This window comes from Archocentrus centrarchus, chromosome 17 (assembly GCF_007364275.1).
Source record: "Archocentrus centrarchus isolate MPI-CPG fArcCen1 chromosome 17, fArcCen1, whole genome shotgun sequence".
Taxonomy (NCBI): Eukaryota; Metazoa; Chordata; class Actinopteri; order Cichliformes; family Cichlidae; genus Archocentrus; species Archocentrus centrarchus.
Window position 1 is genome coordinate 21,895,238 of NC_044362.1, and position 16,555 is coordinate 21,911,792.

At 39.4% G+C, this 16,555-nt stretch overlaps 1 protein-coding gene across 1 annotated transcript in view; it reads left to right on the top strand.

Moving 5' to 3' along the window:
- The window catches only part of b4galt2 (UDP-Gal:betaGlcNAc beta 1,4- galactosyltransferase, polypeptide 2), a 203,640-nt gene that overhangs the window by 146,574 nt on the left and 40,511 nt on the right, over nucleotides 1-16,555 (top strand). Inside the window, exons 4-5 of the mRNA XM_030752923.1 lie at nucleotides 7,093-7,280; nucleotides 14,476-14,598. Coding sequence (XP_030608783.1) covers nucleotides 7,093-7,280; nucleotides 14,476-14,598 — 311 coding nt within the window. The remainder of the gene's footprint in view (nucleotides 1-7,092; nucleotides 7,281-14,475; nucleotides 14,599-16,555) is intronic.

Below are 16,555 nucleotides of genomic sequence, written 5' to 3' on the forward strand. Positions count from 1 at the left end.
CATGTAAAGAGTGACACTACCTCACCAAAAACCTACCTAATGCAATGAGGAGCTTCTCATTAAGGAAACAGTCATGTAGGAAGACATAACCCATGGTTGTGGAAAAGAAGGGTTGAGAACTGCCCAATGCATTATTAAAATCTGGAAGGATAGTAGTGAACCATCACCATCGAGTAAGAAAGATCTTGACTGATTGTGATCAGAGATCACTTAAACATTTGGTGAAATCAAATTTTAAAAAATCAACAGTAGAGCTCAGGGGATTGGGACTTACTGTAACAGCTGTGTGACTTTAAGAAAACCTCTTATCAGTGAGGCTAATCTGTAAAAAAGGCTTCAGTTTGCTGAGAAACATAAAGATTGGACTCTGGAGCTAGAAGAAAGGGCTTGTGGTCTGATGAGCCCAGATCTTCCCTGTCCCAGAGTGATGGGCACATCAGGGTAAGAAGAGAGGCGGGTGAAGTGATGCAACCATCATGGCTGGTGCGTACCGTACAAACCTGTAGGGGCAGTTGGTCAGGTCTAGTTTCAGCAACATTATGTGCCCGAAAAATGAGGTCAGCTGACTACCTGAATGTCCTGAATGACCAGATTTTTCTATCAGTGGATTATTTTCTTCAGTGATGACACGAGCATATTCCAAGACGATGATGCTAGGATTAATTAGTCTCAAACTGTGAGAGGGTGGCTCAGAGAACATGAGACATCATTTTCACACATGGGTTGGCCACCATCTTTCGGATGTGCTGGTCTAACACTCCCAGTATTAGATCTAAGTGAAAAATCAATGCAGCTCTGTTGTAACATTGCATAAGCTTATTGACACAATGCCACAGTAAATGCATGTTGTCATCAAAGCTAAAGAGAGTTCAACAAAATATTAAATGAGTGCCTTGAGGCGACTGTTTGTTGTGATTTGACGTGATATAAATAAAATAAAATTGAATTGAATTGAATATTCACAAATCCAAACATGGATATGATAAGAAATAAAACCAAATAAATGTCAAGCAGCTAATTACATTTTCAGAATGGCAGTTTGCAGTTTTCCATATTTACAATTCCGCTCAACATTTGACTGATTCCGTTTATTGTCTACATTTACACTTTAAATAAGTAACGAGTAAACACCGCCTTGTAAATGATGTTTCTGGTTGTTTGTAAGTGAAGGGTGCACTTAAAAGTTTTGATTTTATAGTGATAGTGCACTTATGGCAATCACCATTGATTTGCCAGATTACTGTAATAACACAAAACTGTCAGCACACAATAGTCTTTTATTTAAATATAGCAATTACTGCACAATGAACTAAAAAGCCTTTTGCATTTACATAGTTTCACTTCCGGTAGTACTAAATGTAATTTAAAGAGCATCCCTGCAGAACAAAATTTGTCATGGTGACCGCTACTTGCTTTGTTTTTTAGTTAACTATGCAGCATACAGTATGAACGGAGGTGGCAGAAATAAGCACACATGCAAAACACAAAACCTCAGCCAGAGTAGATGTTTTCAAGCATGCAGCCTGATGAAATTCTGTCTTGGGAGCTTCTTGTTTACTCTTTTTTGCAATATTCCCTCCAAGTGTGAGCTGAAGAGGTCTCAGCAAACTGAAGAAAACAATTTTTTGTGGCACACATACTTGTCACACTTGTCAGTAAACTCATTTACACAAGGCTGAGGCTGCATGCTCGCATGCATATGCACACTGTATTATGTAGAGCCTGATCAAAAATTAATGGAGCAGAAATGTCCTTGAAAGTTAAAAGATGCTTATGAAATTGCAAATGAGGAGCCAAAAAATCGCTCTCCGCTAAATTGGAGTACCCTTTCTGCATTTCGCCCTGTAATTTGTTGATTTGTCAAATATTCACACATGAATGGTTTCACTGTCCCCTGTGGGCCACTGTAGGCAAATTGTGGCTGAGCAGTCCTTTCCAGTGCATCCTGGGTGAGAAAAAATGAAGACGGGTTTTGGTCAGAAAACAACAGCCTGAAGACAAAACTGGAAAATGAGGCTGGCAGTAGAGAAAATACAGCATAAAAAAAAAAAATAAACAAAAAGAAAACAAACAATGCTGAAAAAGCCCGACAATGGAGCAGAAAGAGAAAGACTGCACCATCTTTTTTATGTGCTTTCTCGCCATTTAAAAAAAAAATGTATACAATAAAAAATAAAACACCTTCTAAAGTATGCATGAATCTGTTATTAATTCAGACATATAAATGCATCCATCAGTCCCACTGCCTTTGTTTACCTGTCCATTGTAGCGTGTGTCAGTTTACCTCACGTCCTGCTGCCCAATTCGCTTATGGCATGAAGTGATTAGGGAAGATGTAGAGCACCATAAAGTGCAGTCGCTGGGAGGTTCACACACAGATGTCTTAATAAAATAATAAACAATGACAGCAATAATGCTTAATGAGGTTAGGAGCACAAAAAAAGAGGGGTGGGTTTTTGTAAAGATATATGAGCTCATCAGCTGGGAAAAACATAGCACTCCCAGACTGTTTGAAGGCCAGCTACCTCGATCCTCTTGCACTTTCATTTTGAATCTCATTCAGTCTCTTAACTAAACATTCCAGTGTGCAAAGAAAACATGAACCAAACCGACAGGGGACAACTTGAAGGGCCAACGATTTGATCTCAAGCAAACTAGAAGCGGTTCCATTGATCGAAAGACTTGGAAGAATGTCACTGAGGCAGCTCGACATCCACAGCAGCGCACTGGCTACGTGATCGACCACTTGGACCAGCCGCCATCTAGAACCCAAAGAAGAAAGGAACATTTTAAGCCTTCTACAGTAACATGCAAAAGCAGATTTCATTCATCTATCTTTGCTTATTTTCAATGATTTTTTTTTTTAAACTTGAAAATTTCAAATTGGGTCCATTGTTTGGATTATTGTGGTTACAAATAGATAAATACTAATTTGTAGCCCATTTGTAAATGATTAAACTTCTGATTAAAAACTCCACTAGATTTTCAAGAAATATCTATCACAATCCACACAGCCTTATTGCCACAGACTACAGACTATAGAAAGTTTGGCCAGAGTGCACCCTTAGGCCTGTAAACCTGCACTGAGCAGGGGTTTTCCCATCACGGGCGAGTGGTTTACTGGACAAGGATTTGGGGCACAGTAGTCACCTCTTTATACTTAGCTGCTCTGTGCAGTTTATGAAAGTGTTCAATAAACTGTTTTGAGAGATATTTGCAGACAGTGAAGATAAGATGACAAACACTGGAAATATTGGAAAGTCCAGGTCTTCTTGATTGCATCATTGTTTGGCTGTTTGTGTGCACAGCTGGGATTCTCAGTCTGCATCTCTGTGCTGTGTGACAAATAATAAATAATATAATATTAAGTGTAAAAACTGAACACCGGACACCAAAATGATGCCTGTTGCTCACTGAGTTCAGAAGCCAAAGAAGCTTTCTAGTTTCCTTCTCACTGCACATGCATATTGTATTCCTCCTAGAGTCCCTACCTCTACAGGCAACCAATAGACTTAAAATTGGGATGGTGTCTCACACACACACTTTAAAACTGGTTTTCTAGGCTTTGGGAATATCAAAAAAAAAAATCTGATTTAAAAAATGAATGAACAAAAGCGTAGTTAATTAATCTCGTTTGGAGTTGCAGATGTCTTATGCTGATGGTGGTCTATGGGAAAGAATGCTTTTCAGCCACAGGGGACTTTTTTGAGCACTGGGACACATTAGCAAGCCATATCCAGCTTTCTCAATACACCTATGATTCTTACACTATGCTTAATATACATACTGTACACTGCATGCAGAAAAGCACTGGGCCACCTACACATTACACCTACATAAGCTGCTCCTCCATGGAAACCCATGCCATGAAGCTCCCGGTGCACAGTTTTTGTGCTGATTTTAATGCCTGAGGAGTTTTGCAGCTCTGCAGTTATCAAGTCAACAGAATGCTGGTAACTTTAGCACACTCAGTGAGCCCGCACTGTAACCTCACATGGTCTGCCACTTCATGGCTGAGTTGTTATAGTTCCTAAATGCTTCCACTTTGCATTAATTCCACTTACAGTTGATTGTGGAATATCTGGGAGTATTGGTATGGCCCAATATTTTTGTCCACACAGGGTATGGATAGTTGAAATGTTTCAGCTAGCTGTCAGACTGTTAGTATGTAGAAAGTAGTATTTGAAAACACACAAAAGTTCGACACAGTGTGCATACACTCTTGTAGTATCATCTGTGCTCTTGTTTCCACTTTTTCCCCCTCTTATCAGCAGCCTCTGATCTGCCTGCTGTTTGTTCCTGGGTTGTGTTTTGCTCTTCTGACCTCATACGATATGGCTCCAACCTAATAAACCCACTGTTGTTCAAAAACAGGCAGAAGACCAGTTTAGCTGATTTTTGGAGACCCACTGGATTTGTGACAATAGATTTTTTTTCTTTGTGTGCGTTACCTGCACAGACGGATTATGTTCTCAAATCTCAGGTATTAGTGGGCTTACCAAAGGGATTACGCATTGTATTTGATTCACGGTCGGTTCGAACAGGTAATGCACCAGCATGGAATGTACCTCCAAAAACAAAAACTGTAAAAAAAAAAAAAAAAAAAAAAAGAAAGAAAACTGAACAGAAGTTGGGACAGACAGCAGAAAGATTCACCCTGCTGTCAGAAGTGGGTGGGTTTCCCTTTTGGGCAAGGATTGTGTGACTGCAAGGATTTGTGACACTTGGTCATTGTTCTGCTACTATATTACCACTGGAGCATTAATCCAAATGGGAAGTCCTTTTTTATGGCATGAATTTGAAGCTTTGCACTTGGCCCCAGTCTCATTACCATAAATCTGTATTCTTGTTATGTGGGGCCCCTTACATCTTGGAGACTTTGAATAAGTCTTCATAAGAGGCTCAAATTTTAGTCTAAATAGAATCAACTTCTTTTTATCCAACTTATTGCTCTAATGTGTTTAGTGTGGTAAATATTTTACAGGTTTATCTTTTACATTCATTGCTTTTTTCCAGTTAATGCCAATTTACCATTACAGGTCAGAGCCCATCTCTTTAGCATCTTCAAATTGCTCCTCTTTTGGCCAAACTAATATAAAACCTCAAATGAACACTGGCCTGCAGGCATACAGTTCTTCACTTTAGAGGTACTTAGCCACAAAATTCAGGCAGTGATGATATTTGTCACTAAATCATAATTAGGGAGCAGTTTTTCGATCTATGAATGTAATTTCTAGGACATAGGGTTACATTTATTTTATTCCTCTTGCTCTCAGAAATTAAAGTAGATCTTTTGTTTCCTGTGTGTTGCAGGTTTTTGCACATATGGCAAATGAAGTTGCTGACCCAAGTAGAGCTTTAATTGTTGCAGGGAAGGCTGTATTTGTTCATGTTAAAAAAAAAAAGAAAGAAAGAAAAAGAAAAAAGGGGGCTTGAGGCAATTTGTTCTAAAATAGATGTACTAGCTGTAAACTAAGCGTAAGGTAAAGGTTTCCTGAGGGGAAACCACCTTTATGACTTAGTCTGTTACACCAGTTACTGACAAAACAAAGGGTATGGATTTTTATTTCCCTTTTTGATGGCGCATCTCTGTCTCCACTCCTGATCTCTTCTTCTTCACTGTAGTCGTCATGAAAAGTGGAAAATAAAATCTAAAGCATTCTCGAGGTCGATGACTGCTAAAGTGCCAAACACTCTCAGGTTGCAGTCACTTCTCTTCTTGCTTGCTGACCTCCCTGCTGCTAGACAAAGACTTGGACTTTACCAAGTTGTTGCAGAAGGATTCTGCAGAGTGAGATATACAGTACCCTGTACATTATTGAACTGTCATATATATTAACCTCAACTATCTCACACCGGTGTGCTGCTGGGTAAGAATTTATCTTAGCCAAAGTGTTGAACCTGTGCCATGCATGTCTGAAAAATAAATTCATTTCACTGCAGCAGCAGGGTCTCTTAGGGTCAATGAACACATCAGTTCATTCTGCGTGAAGCATTAAATTCAGACTAACAGTGCAGACCTTAAATATTGATGTTCAGCGATGCTCTCTAGCGTTACATGTTGATGAAAGGAAAATTCCAGTGAGTGTTAACAAATCAAAAAAGGCTGCACAACAGAAAGTATTTTTTACACCGTCAGCCAGACAAAAGTGTGCAAAAGTCCTGCATCCCCCCTCATTTCTTTAGATTTTGCTAGAAATATAGTAATCAGTGCAGTGATTTGTTGAAACATTTGCAAACATACATGGAAATACGGGATGTAAAGCAAAAACAGAATTTTCGCAGTTCTTATGAGCTTGAAAGTCAATATTTGGTATGACCGCCTTTATTCTTTAATAAAGCCTGAACTCTCTGAGGCAGCTTTCTTGTAATTTCTTTAAGTAGTCTTCAGGAATAGTTCTCCAGGCTTCTTGAAGGACATTCAAAGCTCTTTTTTGGATGTTGGTTGATTTTTGTTCCATTCTCTGTCAAGATGATCCATCACTGCTTCGGTAATGTTGAGGTCCAGTTCCTATCCAGATCTAACATCTATTACTTCATATACACATTCACACATTGCATGATTCTACTTCACCCGAGTTAAGCAGACATTACAAAAAATATATATTTTTTGAGTTTCTTTAATCTCAGAAGCAGATGGGTTGTTTCAGGCAAATAATCTTTCCTTGGGGTCAATAAACACATCAGCTCGTAGTGGATTAATAGAAGAAAAACACCTTTGATTTGAGCCTGACCTCATTTGCTACAGCCTGACTCATTCTTTCTTTGTTTATGATAAAAGTGCCTGCAGCACTTGTGCATTCAGATGTTGTTTTCATTCATATAACATGTAAAAGACCGGATTCATAACTCCAGGGGCCTGTACTCCCACTTTAATATTGTTTTTTAGTACTGAAGTAAAATGAAAATGTCACACTTTATATATAGTCTTCTCTCTGTTTCTCATCTCAGTGACACAGTTGTTATAATAATGTACATTTGATCAAAAATTCATTGGCTATTTCACTAACACTGCATATCCCTGTATTCTTATGTGTTCAGAGCTTTCAGATCCTTGCGTCTATGTGATATTCTCTCGTGTGTGTCTTGCAGCTGGGTGAGGACACTTTCAATCGTGCCAAGTTGTTGAATGTTGGCTACACAGAGGCTTTGAAGGACGCGGAGTATGACTGCTTCATCTTCAGTGATGTTGACCTGATCCCAATGGACGACCGCAACCTCTACCACTGCTACGACCAGCCGAGACATTTTGCCATCGCCATGGACAAGTTTGGCTTCAGGTGATGTAACAATATCTAATTTCACTACTCATTTATCTGAAACACTGACAGCACACACATGCGCACATGTATGTCCACAGGCACGCACTGATGATACCCCGAAGGGTAATTACATATTGTAAGACTGGAGGTTTCATTTTTCAGATGGACTCTGTAAGCGTCTGCCTACTCCAGCTATTGTTGTACATCACTCTTCTACAATGTAAACACATAGAATTTAAATATGCTAATACCCGCCTAACAGAGAATTTCAGAGATGCCCTACAGCCTTTGTTCTGACAGACAATTGTGAAAGAACAGCATATGAGTAAATCTCATTATGCTTTGAAATCCTAGTCTGTAGCCTTAATTAGCATGAAAACTCACCACAGTTCACCGCTGCCAAGTTTGATCAGTTTGTACTTTGTGGTACTAACAAGAGCAAATGTTTCTGAGTGTAACTAACGAGTTCGGACTGCAGCAAGTGAAAAGACCTTTGGTAATTATGAAGTCTTTGTGCAAACTGAATTGGCTGGACCAGCCTGTCATCAGATAAAGCTCCTCTTTCATTATTTGTCATTGTGCCATCATTACTGTTGATCCATTAATTAAAAACCTATACCAAACATACATGTTAGAGGAAGCAATTAGTTGTCCAATTTTAGAAAAATAATTTAGTGTCAGTTCCAGACTCATATTGAGAAAGATTTGCTGCTTTGCCTCCTCCTGTCTAGTAGCAGAATTAGTATCTTTGGTTTTTGGTGGGCTGGTTAGATAAAATCAGCAATTTGGCAATGGTTATCATTCAATGTAAAAACTCTGTTCCGCATCTTATATGATTTTCTGATAATGTAGAGATAAAAAACAATTGTTGCAAAAATGCAAAACGAAGACCCAAATTCAGACTCCAAGATAGAGTCCCAAAGAAAGTCCTAAAACTAGATGCCACTAACTCAAAATAAGTCCATGAGATCACAGAGGGGAAACGTGTGGGGTGTTTAACAGAAACTGTAACAAAGACTGAGGGGGAAGACAGGATTATGTGTACACATGGGGTGATAAAGGAAGTGGAGACACTTGGGTGAAACTAGGCACAGGTGTAGACAATGAGTTGGAGAAGGAAGTAAAACTAAACACAAAACACAGGAAACAGCTACCAAAATAAAATGGGAACTTATTTAGAGGATAAATTATACCAGTAAATTATACAGATTAAAAAACACTGAGGAAACTAAGCACGAATAATAGACTCCATAAACAGTAACTAGAACCCAAATACAAAAAAAAAAAAATACAAGAGTACAAAAGTTCAAAATCTAAAGTGAATAAACAAACTAAGAACATAGACTCACAATGAAACCACAGATAAAACACCTACAGTAAAAGTCACTAAGAACTCTAAACTCCAAATAATAGATACGAAGACATGGCACATGAAGATAGAGGGGACGTTAAATAACACACAGTGCTAAAAAATAAATATAAATAACCCTAACTACCTTTCAAACAAAAAAGGGCAAAGTTCAAAAATGAATCAAAAATAAAGCAAGGACCATAAATTCCAACAAAACCAAAAAATAAATCCACACAAGAATCCAAGCCACAAAACACATGAATCAAAAACACATACCTTGACAATAATCCGCCGATTGGTAATAATACAGAAAAAAATATATATCAGAGCAATTTTTTTATTTTTTTTTTTTTTTTTTAGTGGCAACCCTAATACATCTAGAGTGAAAAGTGTCTTCCATAAAAACTATGGGCAATTGCGGTAGCCTACTAGAAACCAAAGTAATGCCAAGGAGGTGCAGTACCCTCTTTGCAACCAATTTCACCCAGTGACCACCAACAAACTGGAGCAACCACTTGCCAACTGTTGGGGAATGCACATTTTCCACAGTGACCAGAGGTTAACAGTGGGTTGTAGACCAGTCTCTAGGCCTGTGTGATGAGTGCCTTAGGGGGGGACTGGAGCCTATTCCAACTATCACAGGGCAGACTGCAGGTACTCCCAGGAGAGGTCAGTTTTCACATTTAGAATCCCAGATTAATCTAACCTGTGTGTCTTTGGGCTCTAGGTTTGAATTAAATTTAAAATGCAGGCTAACCAGAATCTCCAAAGTACTGAATGGCTGGGTTTTGCTTTAGTATCTTTTTGCATAATGGCACCACACCTGCCCTCAATTATCTAAAAGCACAGGAAGTATTGATGAATGGTCTAAACATGGCCAGTGATGTGACCTGACCATCCAAGAGCTGTCAGTCCTCAAGAATTATCCGGCTGAAAACCCTCAGGGGCTCCTGCAGGTCCCTGATATAGTGCTCAATAAGCTAATGCTATCTGGCAACAAACACAATGCCAGGTGGCAAGAACGGCTGAAGCTTACATTTCTTAATACCAATTAATCAGTAAAGATTTAAAATGGTTTCATCAGGTTTTTTGGCTCCTCTGAAATAAAGAAAAGGGCATACAGTGAAAGGAAAGCCTGGTGGTAAGAGGGACGGGAAGGTCACAGAATTGATTGTGGTTAATTGCTTATGTTAAAGTCAGATCACTGAAGAGAGCTGGTTCCAAGGTCAGAGTAGTCTGAGTCAGCCTGTCAACTCATTTGTTCAGTATTTCCACTTTTAGCATTTAGAAAGTTCATAAACTTCTAAACTGTGCAAGAAAAAAAAAAAAAAACACTTTTGAGTGCATTTTTAAAGAGACGACAGTTTAGCATCTTGGCCCTGTCAGTTTACAAAGGAAACTTCAGTCATTTCAAAATGTAAAAGCAGCAGACATTTCTGATAAATGGTGGAAACGGTAAAAACGGTGACAGTGAAAGTCAGGTCACATTAAGTGCTACTCCATTACCTTAGCACCTCTCTGAACAGAGTGTGTCACCTTGAAGTCCATTTCATAACATGGGCTTTTTCAAACGCATTACACAAATTGGATGTTAGAGCTCCAGGAAAATGTCTCTGAACTCTTTCAGTTTTCCCATATTTCTGCATAAAATGACCTGAAATATCATCAGATTTTCACCGAATACTTTAGCTAGAAAAGGAGGACCTGATTTAACAAATTAAATGAACATATTACACTTTTATGTGAACCTTTGCGTTCTATGTCAGATGTAAACATCTTGTGCAGCAATGTCTGCAACTACATTTGTGGGAACCATCAGTAGCTCCTGTAGTCTTTGATGAATTATAGCACATTTTGCCATCCAAAACAGTTTTAACTCTCAGGTGTTGTTTCCTCACTTGAAGTGCAGGATGTCACTTCACTCTTGTTTGAAATTAATTGCTGTTATAATTTGAAATTAATTGCTAATTAATTTCTCTTTTGTGAGCAGTGGCCTTCTTTAGTTCTGCCACGCTCGCTGTTCTTCAGTGTTTTTCTGCTGGTGGACTCGTGAAGATTAAGGCCTGCCATTGGAAGGCAGGTCTTCAGTTGCTTAGAAATTACCCTGGGTTCCTTTGTGACCTTGCAGATTATTACTCACCTTGCCTGTGGACTGATCTTTTTTTTTTGGTTGACCCTCCTGTGCGGTTACTAGATTCTTTCATTTGAAAAATGTCTGATTGTGGATTGGTGGATTCCAAACTCTTTTGAGACTGTTTTACAACCTTTCCCAGGCTGCCGAGCATTAACAGCTCTTTTTGGAGGTCCTCAAACACCTCCACCTGAATTACTCATTACTGAATAAGGAACTCCATGCACGGTGGTGCACAGCACAGCAAGAGGGTCCTGGGTTTGAATCCACTGGCCAGATGAGCTCCTTCTGTGTGGAGTTTGCATGGTCTGCCTGCATGAGTTCACTCTTGGTGGTAAAGTGAGACAACTTTCAGAAACTTATTCTCAAACTACAGTTTTTTCATTTTGACCTTTGCTTAAACCATTTCTCCCAGTGTATTGAAAGAGTTGGTAATGGACTCTGGGAGGCTTGGCTTTATGGTTATGTTGTGTATGATGTAAGGATTCAGGAGACTGACTGCCTCTCACTGTAATGTAGAGAGACATGGTGCCGGTAATGAGAGCCATAAGAAGCTCCGGTCAAACGAGGAGTCTGGAGCTTTTGAAGTCAGTAGAAGCACATTTATGGCCTTTTGAGAGAATCAATGTGACCATTTTTGTTATAGCTGAGATCTGATTACTGATGTGTGTTTGTGCATCTTTGCGTGTCCCAGCCCCAGAGTTTTTGGTACGCAAACATGTTGTGTTTACTGCCACTGAAGAGGAATTAATCTCATTCCTGTACAATGTCATTTTCCCTTTGGCGCTCATTAGGCTTGCTAATACTAACACAACCACCAGCACTGTACGAGAAGCCGGGCCCACAATCAGCTGGTGTTTTGCTACTTGGGGTGACAGCTGCTACCAGTTATGGACGTCAGTATACCTCAAAGTCATACCTTTGTCACCACGGTTAGTGCGGAGCTGAACAGAAAATGCCATGCCGGCAAGAATCTATGTGATTAAGTGTAAAGATCAAAATAGGAGATTGCAAAGCAGCAGTGGTGAGAGCCACTGCAGGGGGAGGTATGGAAGAGGAAGGGGAACATATGGAGTAGAAATAAGGGAAGCTATACTGGCTAGAGTTTGCTGATGGTATCGTGTGAAGTTGTCAATTCAGTGTAATTTTTAAAAGGAATAGCAATATTGGGACTCTAGCTGTTTGCTCCACTGTCATCTTCATGTTTCTGCTTGCAATAAACCAGTGAAATGGGGAGTTGAGTTGACCCTTGAAATGTGTGAGATTCATTTTGTGCAAGAGACAAATTACTGAAGCTGAGAGTGAAGGTGCAAAAAAAAGGCAAATAAACTTATCTTCGAAGGTTTTGTGCCGATGTTCCCATCATAGGATTTTTGCAAAACTCCTGTCAAGTACATATTGATTGTATTTGATTGTTACCATAATTTTCTTAGAAAATAATCACAAAGATGTTGATGTTGATGTTGATATTTATGCGCTTTGTAGCAAGATTCAATAAAAAATTCACGCTTAAAGTTCTCAAGAAAAACAGGCAGTTCATCAAAATAAATTTCTCTTGCTCACTCTATATTTCCCTCTCTTCTTTTTCTTTTCTCCCAGCACACACACACACACAGGCACACATGTACCCACACACACTCCTGAACATATTGTTGCTGGGAGAACTTGTGCTGAAACATACGGTCTCATTAGTTTCTGCTTGTCATCTTTCAACAGGGAGCTGTCATAAGTTTTACAACCATACTGTACAGACTACACACACACACACACACACACACACACACACACACACACACACACACACACACACACACACACACACACTTTGCCCTTTGGTTAGACTTCAGGCACCTGTCATGACATTCCTAGCTGATGTCCATTCTGCATGACTTTTAAGGAAAAGTGAAACCCCACCTGGCTGTCCTATCAACTGTTTATACACACACACACACACACACACACACACACACACACACACACACACACACACACACACACACACACACACACACACACAGAGGTCACTTTATTAGGTATGCCTTGCTAGTACTGGATGGAACACTGTTTTGTCTTCAGAACTGCTTTAATTCTTTATGGCACAGATTCAACAAGGTGCTGGAAGAGATTTTTGTCCATATTGACATGATAGCCTCACACAGTTGCTGCTGCACATCCATGATATGAATCCCCATCTGGTGACTGTGGAGGCCATCTGAGTGCAGTGAACTCATTGTCATGTTCAAGAAACCAGTTAGAAATGATTTGAGCTTTGTGACATGGTGCACTATCCTGCTGAAAGCAGTCATCAGAAGATGGGTACACTGTGGTCATAAAAGGATAGATATGATGAGCAGCAATACTCAGGTAGGCTGTGGAAATACTCATTGGTGCTAAGGTGCCCAGTGTACCAAGAAAATATCCCACACACCATTCCACCACCACCAGGATCTGGAACCACTGATACAAGACAGGATGGTTCCATACGTTCATGATTTTTACACCAGACTCTGACACTACCTTCTGAAGGTCACAGCAGAAATCAAGACTCATCAGACCAAGCAATATTTTTCCAATCTTCAGTTGTCAAGTTTTGGTGAGCCTTGGTAGCCTCAGTTTCCTCAACTTCTGCTTACTGTATGAGAGTGGTGCACAGTGTGGTCTTCTGCTGCTGTGGTTCATCTGCTTCAAGGTTTGATGTGTTGTGCATTCAGAGATGCTCTTCTGCGTACCTAGGCAGTAACCTGTGGCATCAACAATGTATTTTCACCCAGAGAACTGGATATTTCCTCTTTTTGAGACCATTCTCTGTAACTTGAGGTGGTTGTAATGTAATTTACTCAGAAAATCCCAGTAGATCAGCAGTTTCTGAAATACACAGACCAGCCTGTCTGGCACCAGCAACCATGTCAAAGTTGCTTAAATCACCTTTCCTTTTCATTCTGTTCAGTTTGAACTTCAGCAGGTCATTCTCTACATGCCTAAATGCACTGTTGCTTTCATGTGATTGGCTGACTATATATTTGCCTTTACGAGCGAGTGAACAGTGTACCTAATAAAGTGCCCAGTGCCTGTATAGCTATAGCTAGCATTATAGCTGCAGCTATCACCCTCAGATCAGCTTCAGAGGTCTGTATTTGCAGAAATATTATCACCCTTTTACACTTAGTCATTTCATGTTGCTTGAGTGGATTATATATGGATGTGGGATTATCCACTTACTGTAAAAAGACCCATTAAATTATCCACTTAGAGACCATCTAAGACAAGACATAGTAAGAAAAGATCTGATAGCCTGAAAAACCTGAAAAAGATTTTATTCAAATGTAAATTGTGCATCTCTTAAGCAGTATTTGAAAACTCCTCTTAATGCATCACATTATCATGTATTGATGCCGCCCTGGATTCACTGTCAAGCTGAAATTAACAGCACTAAGAACATGCACATACCCGCGGCTGTTTAAATCACTGAAATCTTGAGCTGTCATTGGATTTTTTTTTTTTCCTTACAAATAATCTTCATGCCATGAAGCAATGCAGCAAATGTTGTTAAAATACAGTCCTTTGATGCAGAATGTAACACTCTGCCACTGCCAGTCGTTCTGACTGGTCTTATTTGTTTATAATTTATTTGAATTAATATATGGATTTCAAATATGCCTGTGGCTCCTCTAAAATTTAATGCTATATTCTTGTCTCATCTGTGCCGTCTCCTCCTTTCTCTTGTCATGCAGGCTACCATACGCAGGTTACTTTGGAGGTGTTTCGGGTCTCAGTAAAAAACAGTTCCTGAAGATCAATGGTTTCCCGAACGAGTACTGGGGCTGGGGAGGAGAAGACGACGACATTTACAACAGGTACGTGTGGAAGGTTGAGCTCTGCCTGTGATTTTCTTGCCATTAAAATATGACATTATCCTTCATAATGGAACTTAAAAAAAAAAAAAATCTGTAAAGGAAGGCAATTTATTAAACCCAAACTAGACTAAATTATTTTTATTCACAAGCAGAGGACAAAGTCTACCATCTGTCAGGTTTACACTCAAACTTGCAGCCCACATTCACATCTGTGTCTGCACACAGATATGCACTTTTATGTGTTGCATATGTATTATTTATGCCACTACTGGAGACTGTAACGGCACAGTCAAGTGTCTCAACTGCAAGCGACACTGAAGTTCTTCATGGAAGAAGTGATTTATTATAATTATTCAGGAGAGGGAATCTGATTAGCAAATAAATTAACCTTTTGAAGCACTTCAGTCAGCTTTTAATGACTAGCTGAAGTTCGCTAATGACATTACTGTGGATGTTGGCTGAAATCAAATCTGGGAGAAGAATATTCGTTTGACAGGTTGACAGAAAGATGACTTAAGATGAGACCATTAGCTGAATTTATCGTCTGCTCGGGGGGTTGTTTGTGCTGAACTTTGTTTGATTACCCGGTGAAGTGATGATCAGACTATTAACAAACGACAGCTACAACAATGCACCCTCATCCGCCTGTGCTTGGTAAAGAATCATAACAGCTAAATGCAACAATTAATGATATATCATAGAAATAATGAAGCTAACTAAACACAGGGCCTTAATCTATTCCTGACAGCCTCTCGGTTGACACAGATTAGCTCCATCAGTCATACGAACAAACCGAAAATGTCAATTTGTCCTAACAGCTGAAATGAACATATGAGATTGCAAATTAACTTCAAAAGAAAATATATTGCAGTCACATAAACAAATGCATTTGCATTCAGAGAAGTGGGCACAAGTACACAATTAGAAACACGCAGAACTGCATACACACAGCAGGACACTCCTCCACAGACACGATGCCACCTTCATCTTTATTACATCGCTATTCCTCCCTTTCTGTTTTTGTTTTTTCTCGTGCTCTCTCTCTCTGTTTCTCTCTGTGTCCCGCTGTCACTCTCACAGTGTGACGCTTATCTTTCTGCTCTCGCAGTAATAGCATTATAAGAAAACTGAAAATAGAGCGGTTGAGAATAGTGGTTTTTGAGGATGGACTGTGTCAGCCAGCACAGTTTTAGAAGATTACAGCTGTTTGTCAGCATCTGGCTGGATGTGATAAAAGAGATCAATGTGCGCTTCACTGAATGGTTGTGGGTATAAGTCTATAATTATGCTCCAAAAGTTAAAATACTGTGTTTTTATTGGAAGATAGCTTTGCAATTGAATGCTGCAGATTTTCCTGAAGATATTTTCTGCATTCCAAATGAGCTATTTTGGCTGCTATGAAATGTGAAGTGAAGTGTTGTGCATATATCATTAAACTACCAGTTAGGAGGAAAAAGTTTCAGACACTGAGTACTGCACATAAACTACATAAACTAAAAGAACTAAATTACAAGCTCAACTGAGAGATTTTCCACCTAACCTGCTTAGATGCTAAAAAAAATTAGTCCTCATCTTAAGTTACTTGCTAGTGAGTGAAATATATTACTCATATTGTTTATACATAAAGAATACTGGCTGATATACCAGTCTGAATTTATTACGGCCAAAAAAGTCTATATAAATCATAGTTGGCACGTGCACTAGCTCCAAGCGTCCAGTGTTGGTTGGGCTCTACTATACAGCACGTAGCCTCTTTTAAGATATAGCTTTAGTTTTTCAGACCAAACATATTGTGTAACATATGGATGCACTCATCCAGATAAAACTGTAGACAGCTGCTGCCAACTTGGTGGAGCCAGGTCTGTAATAACTTCAGAAAGCTGAAGTAGATGTGGTGAGGAATGTGGAACTTATAGCAGGCAAAACCCACTTATTTTTCTTGGGAGTTGATGGAGAA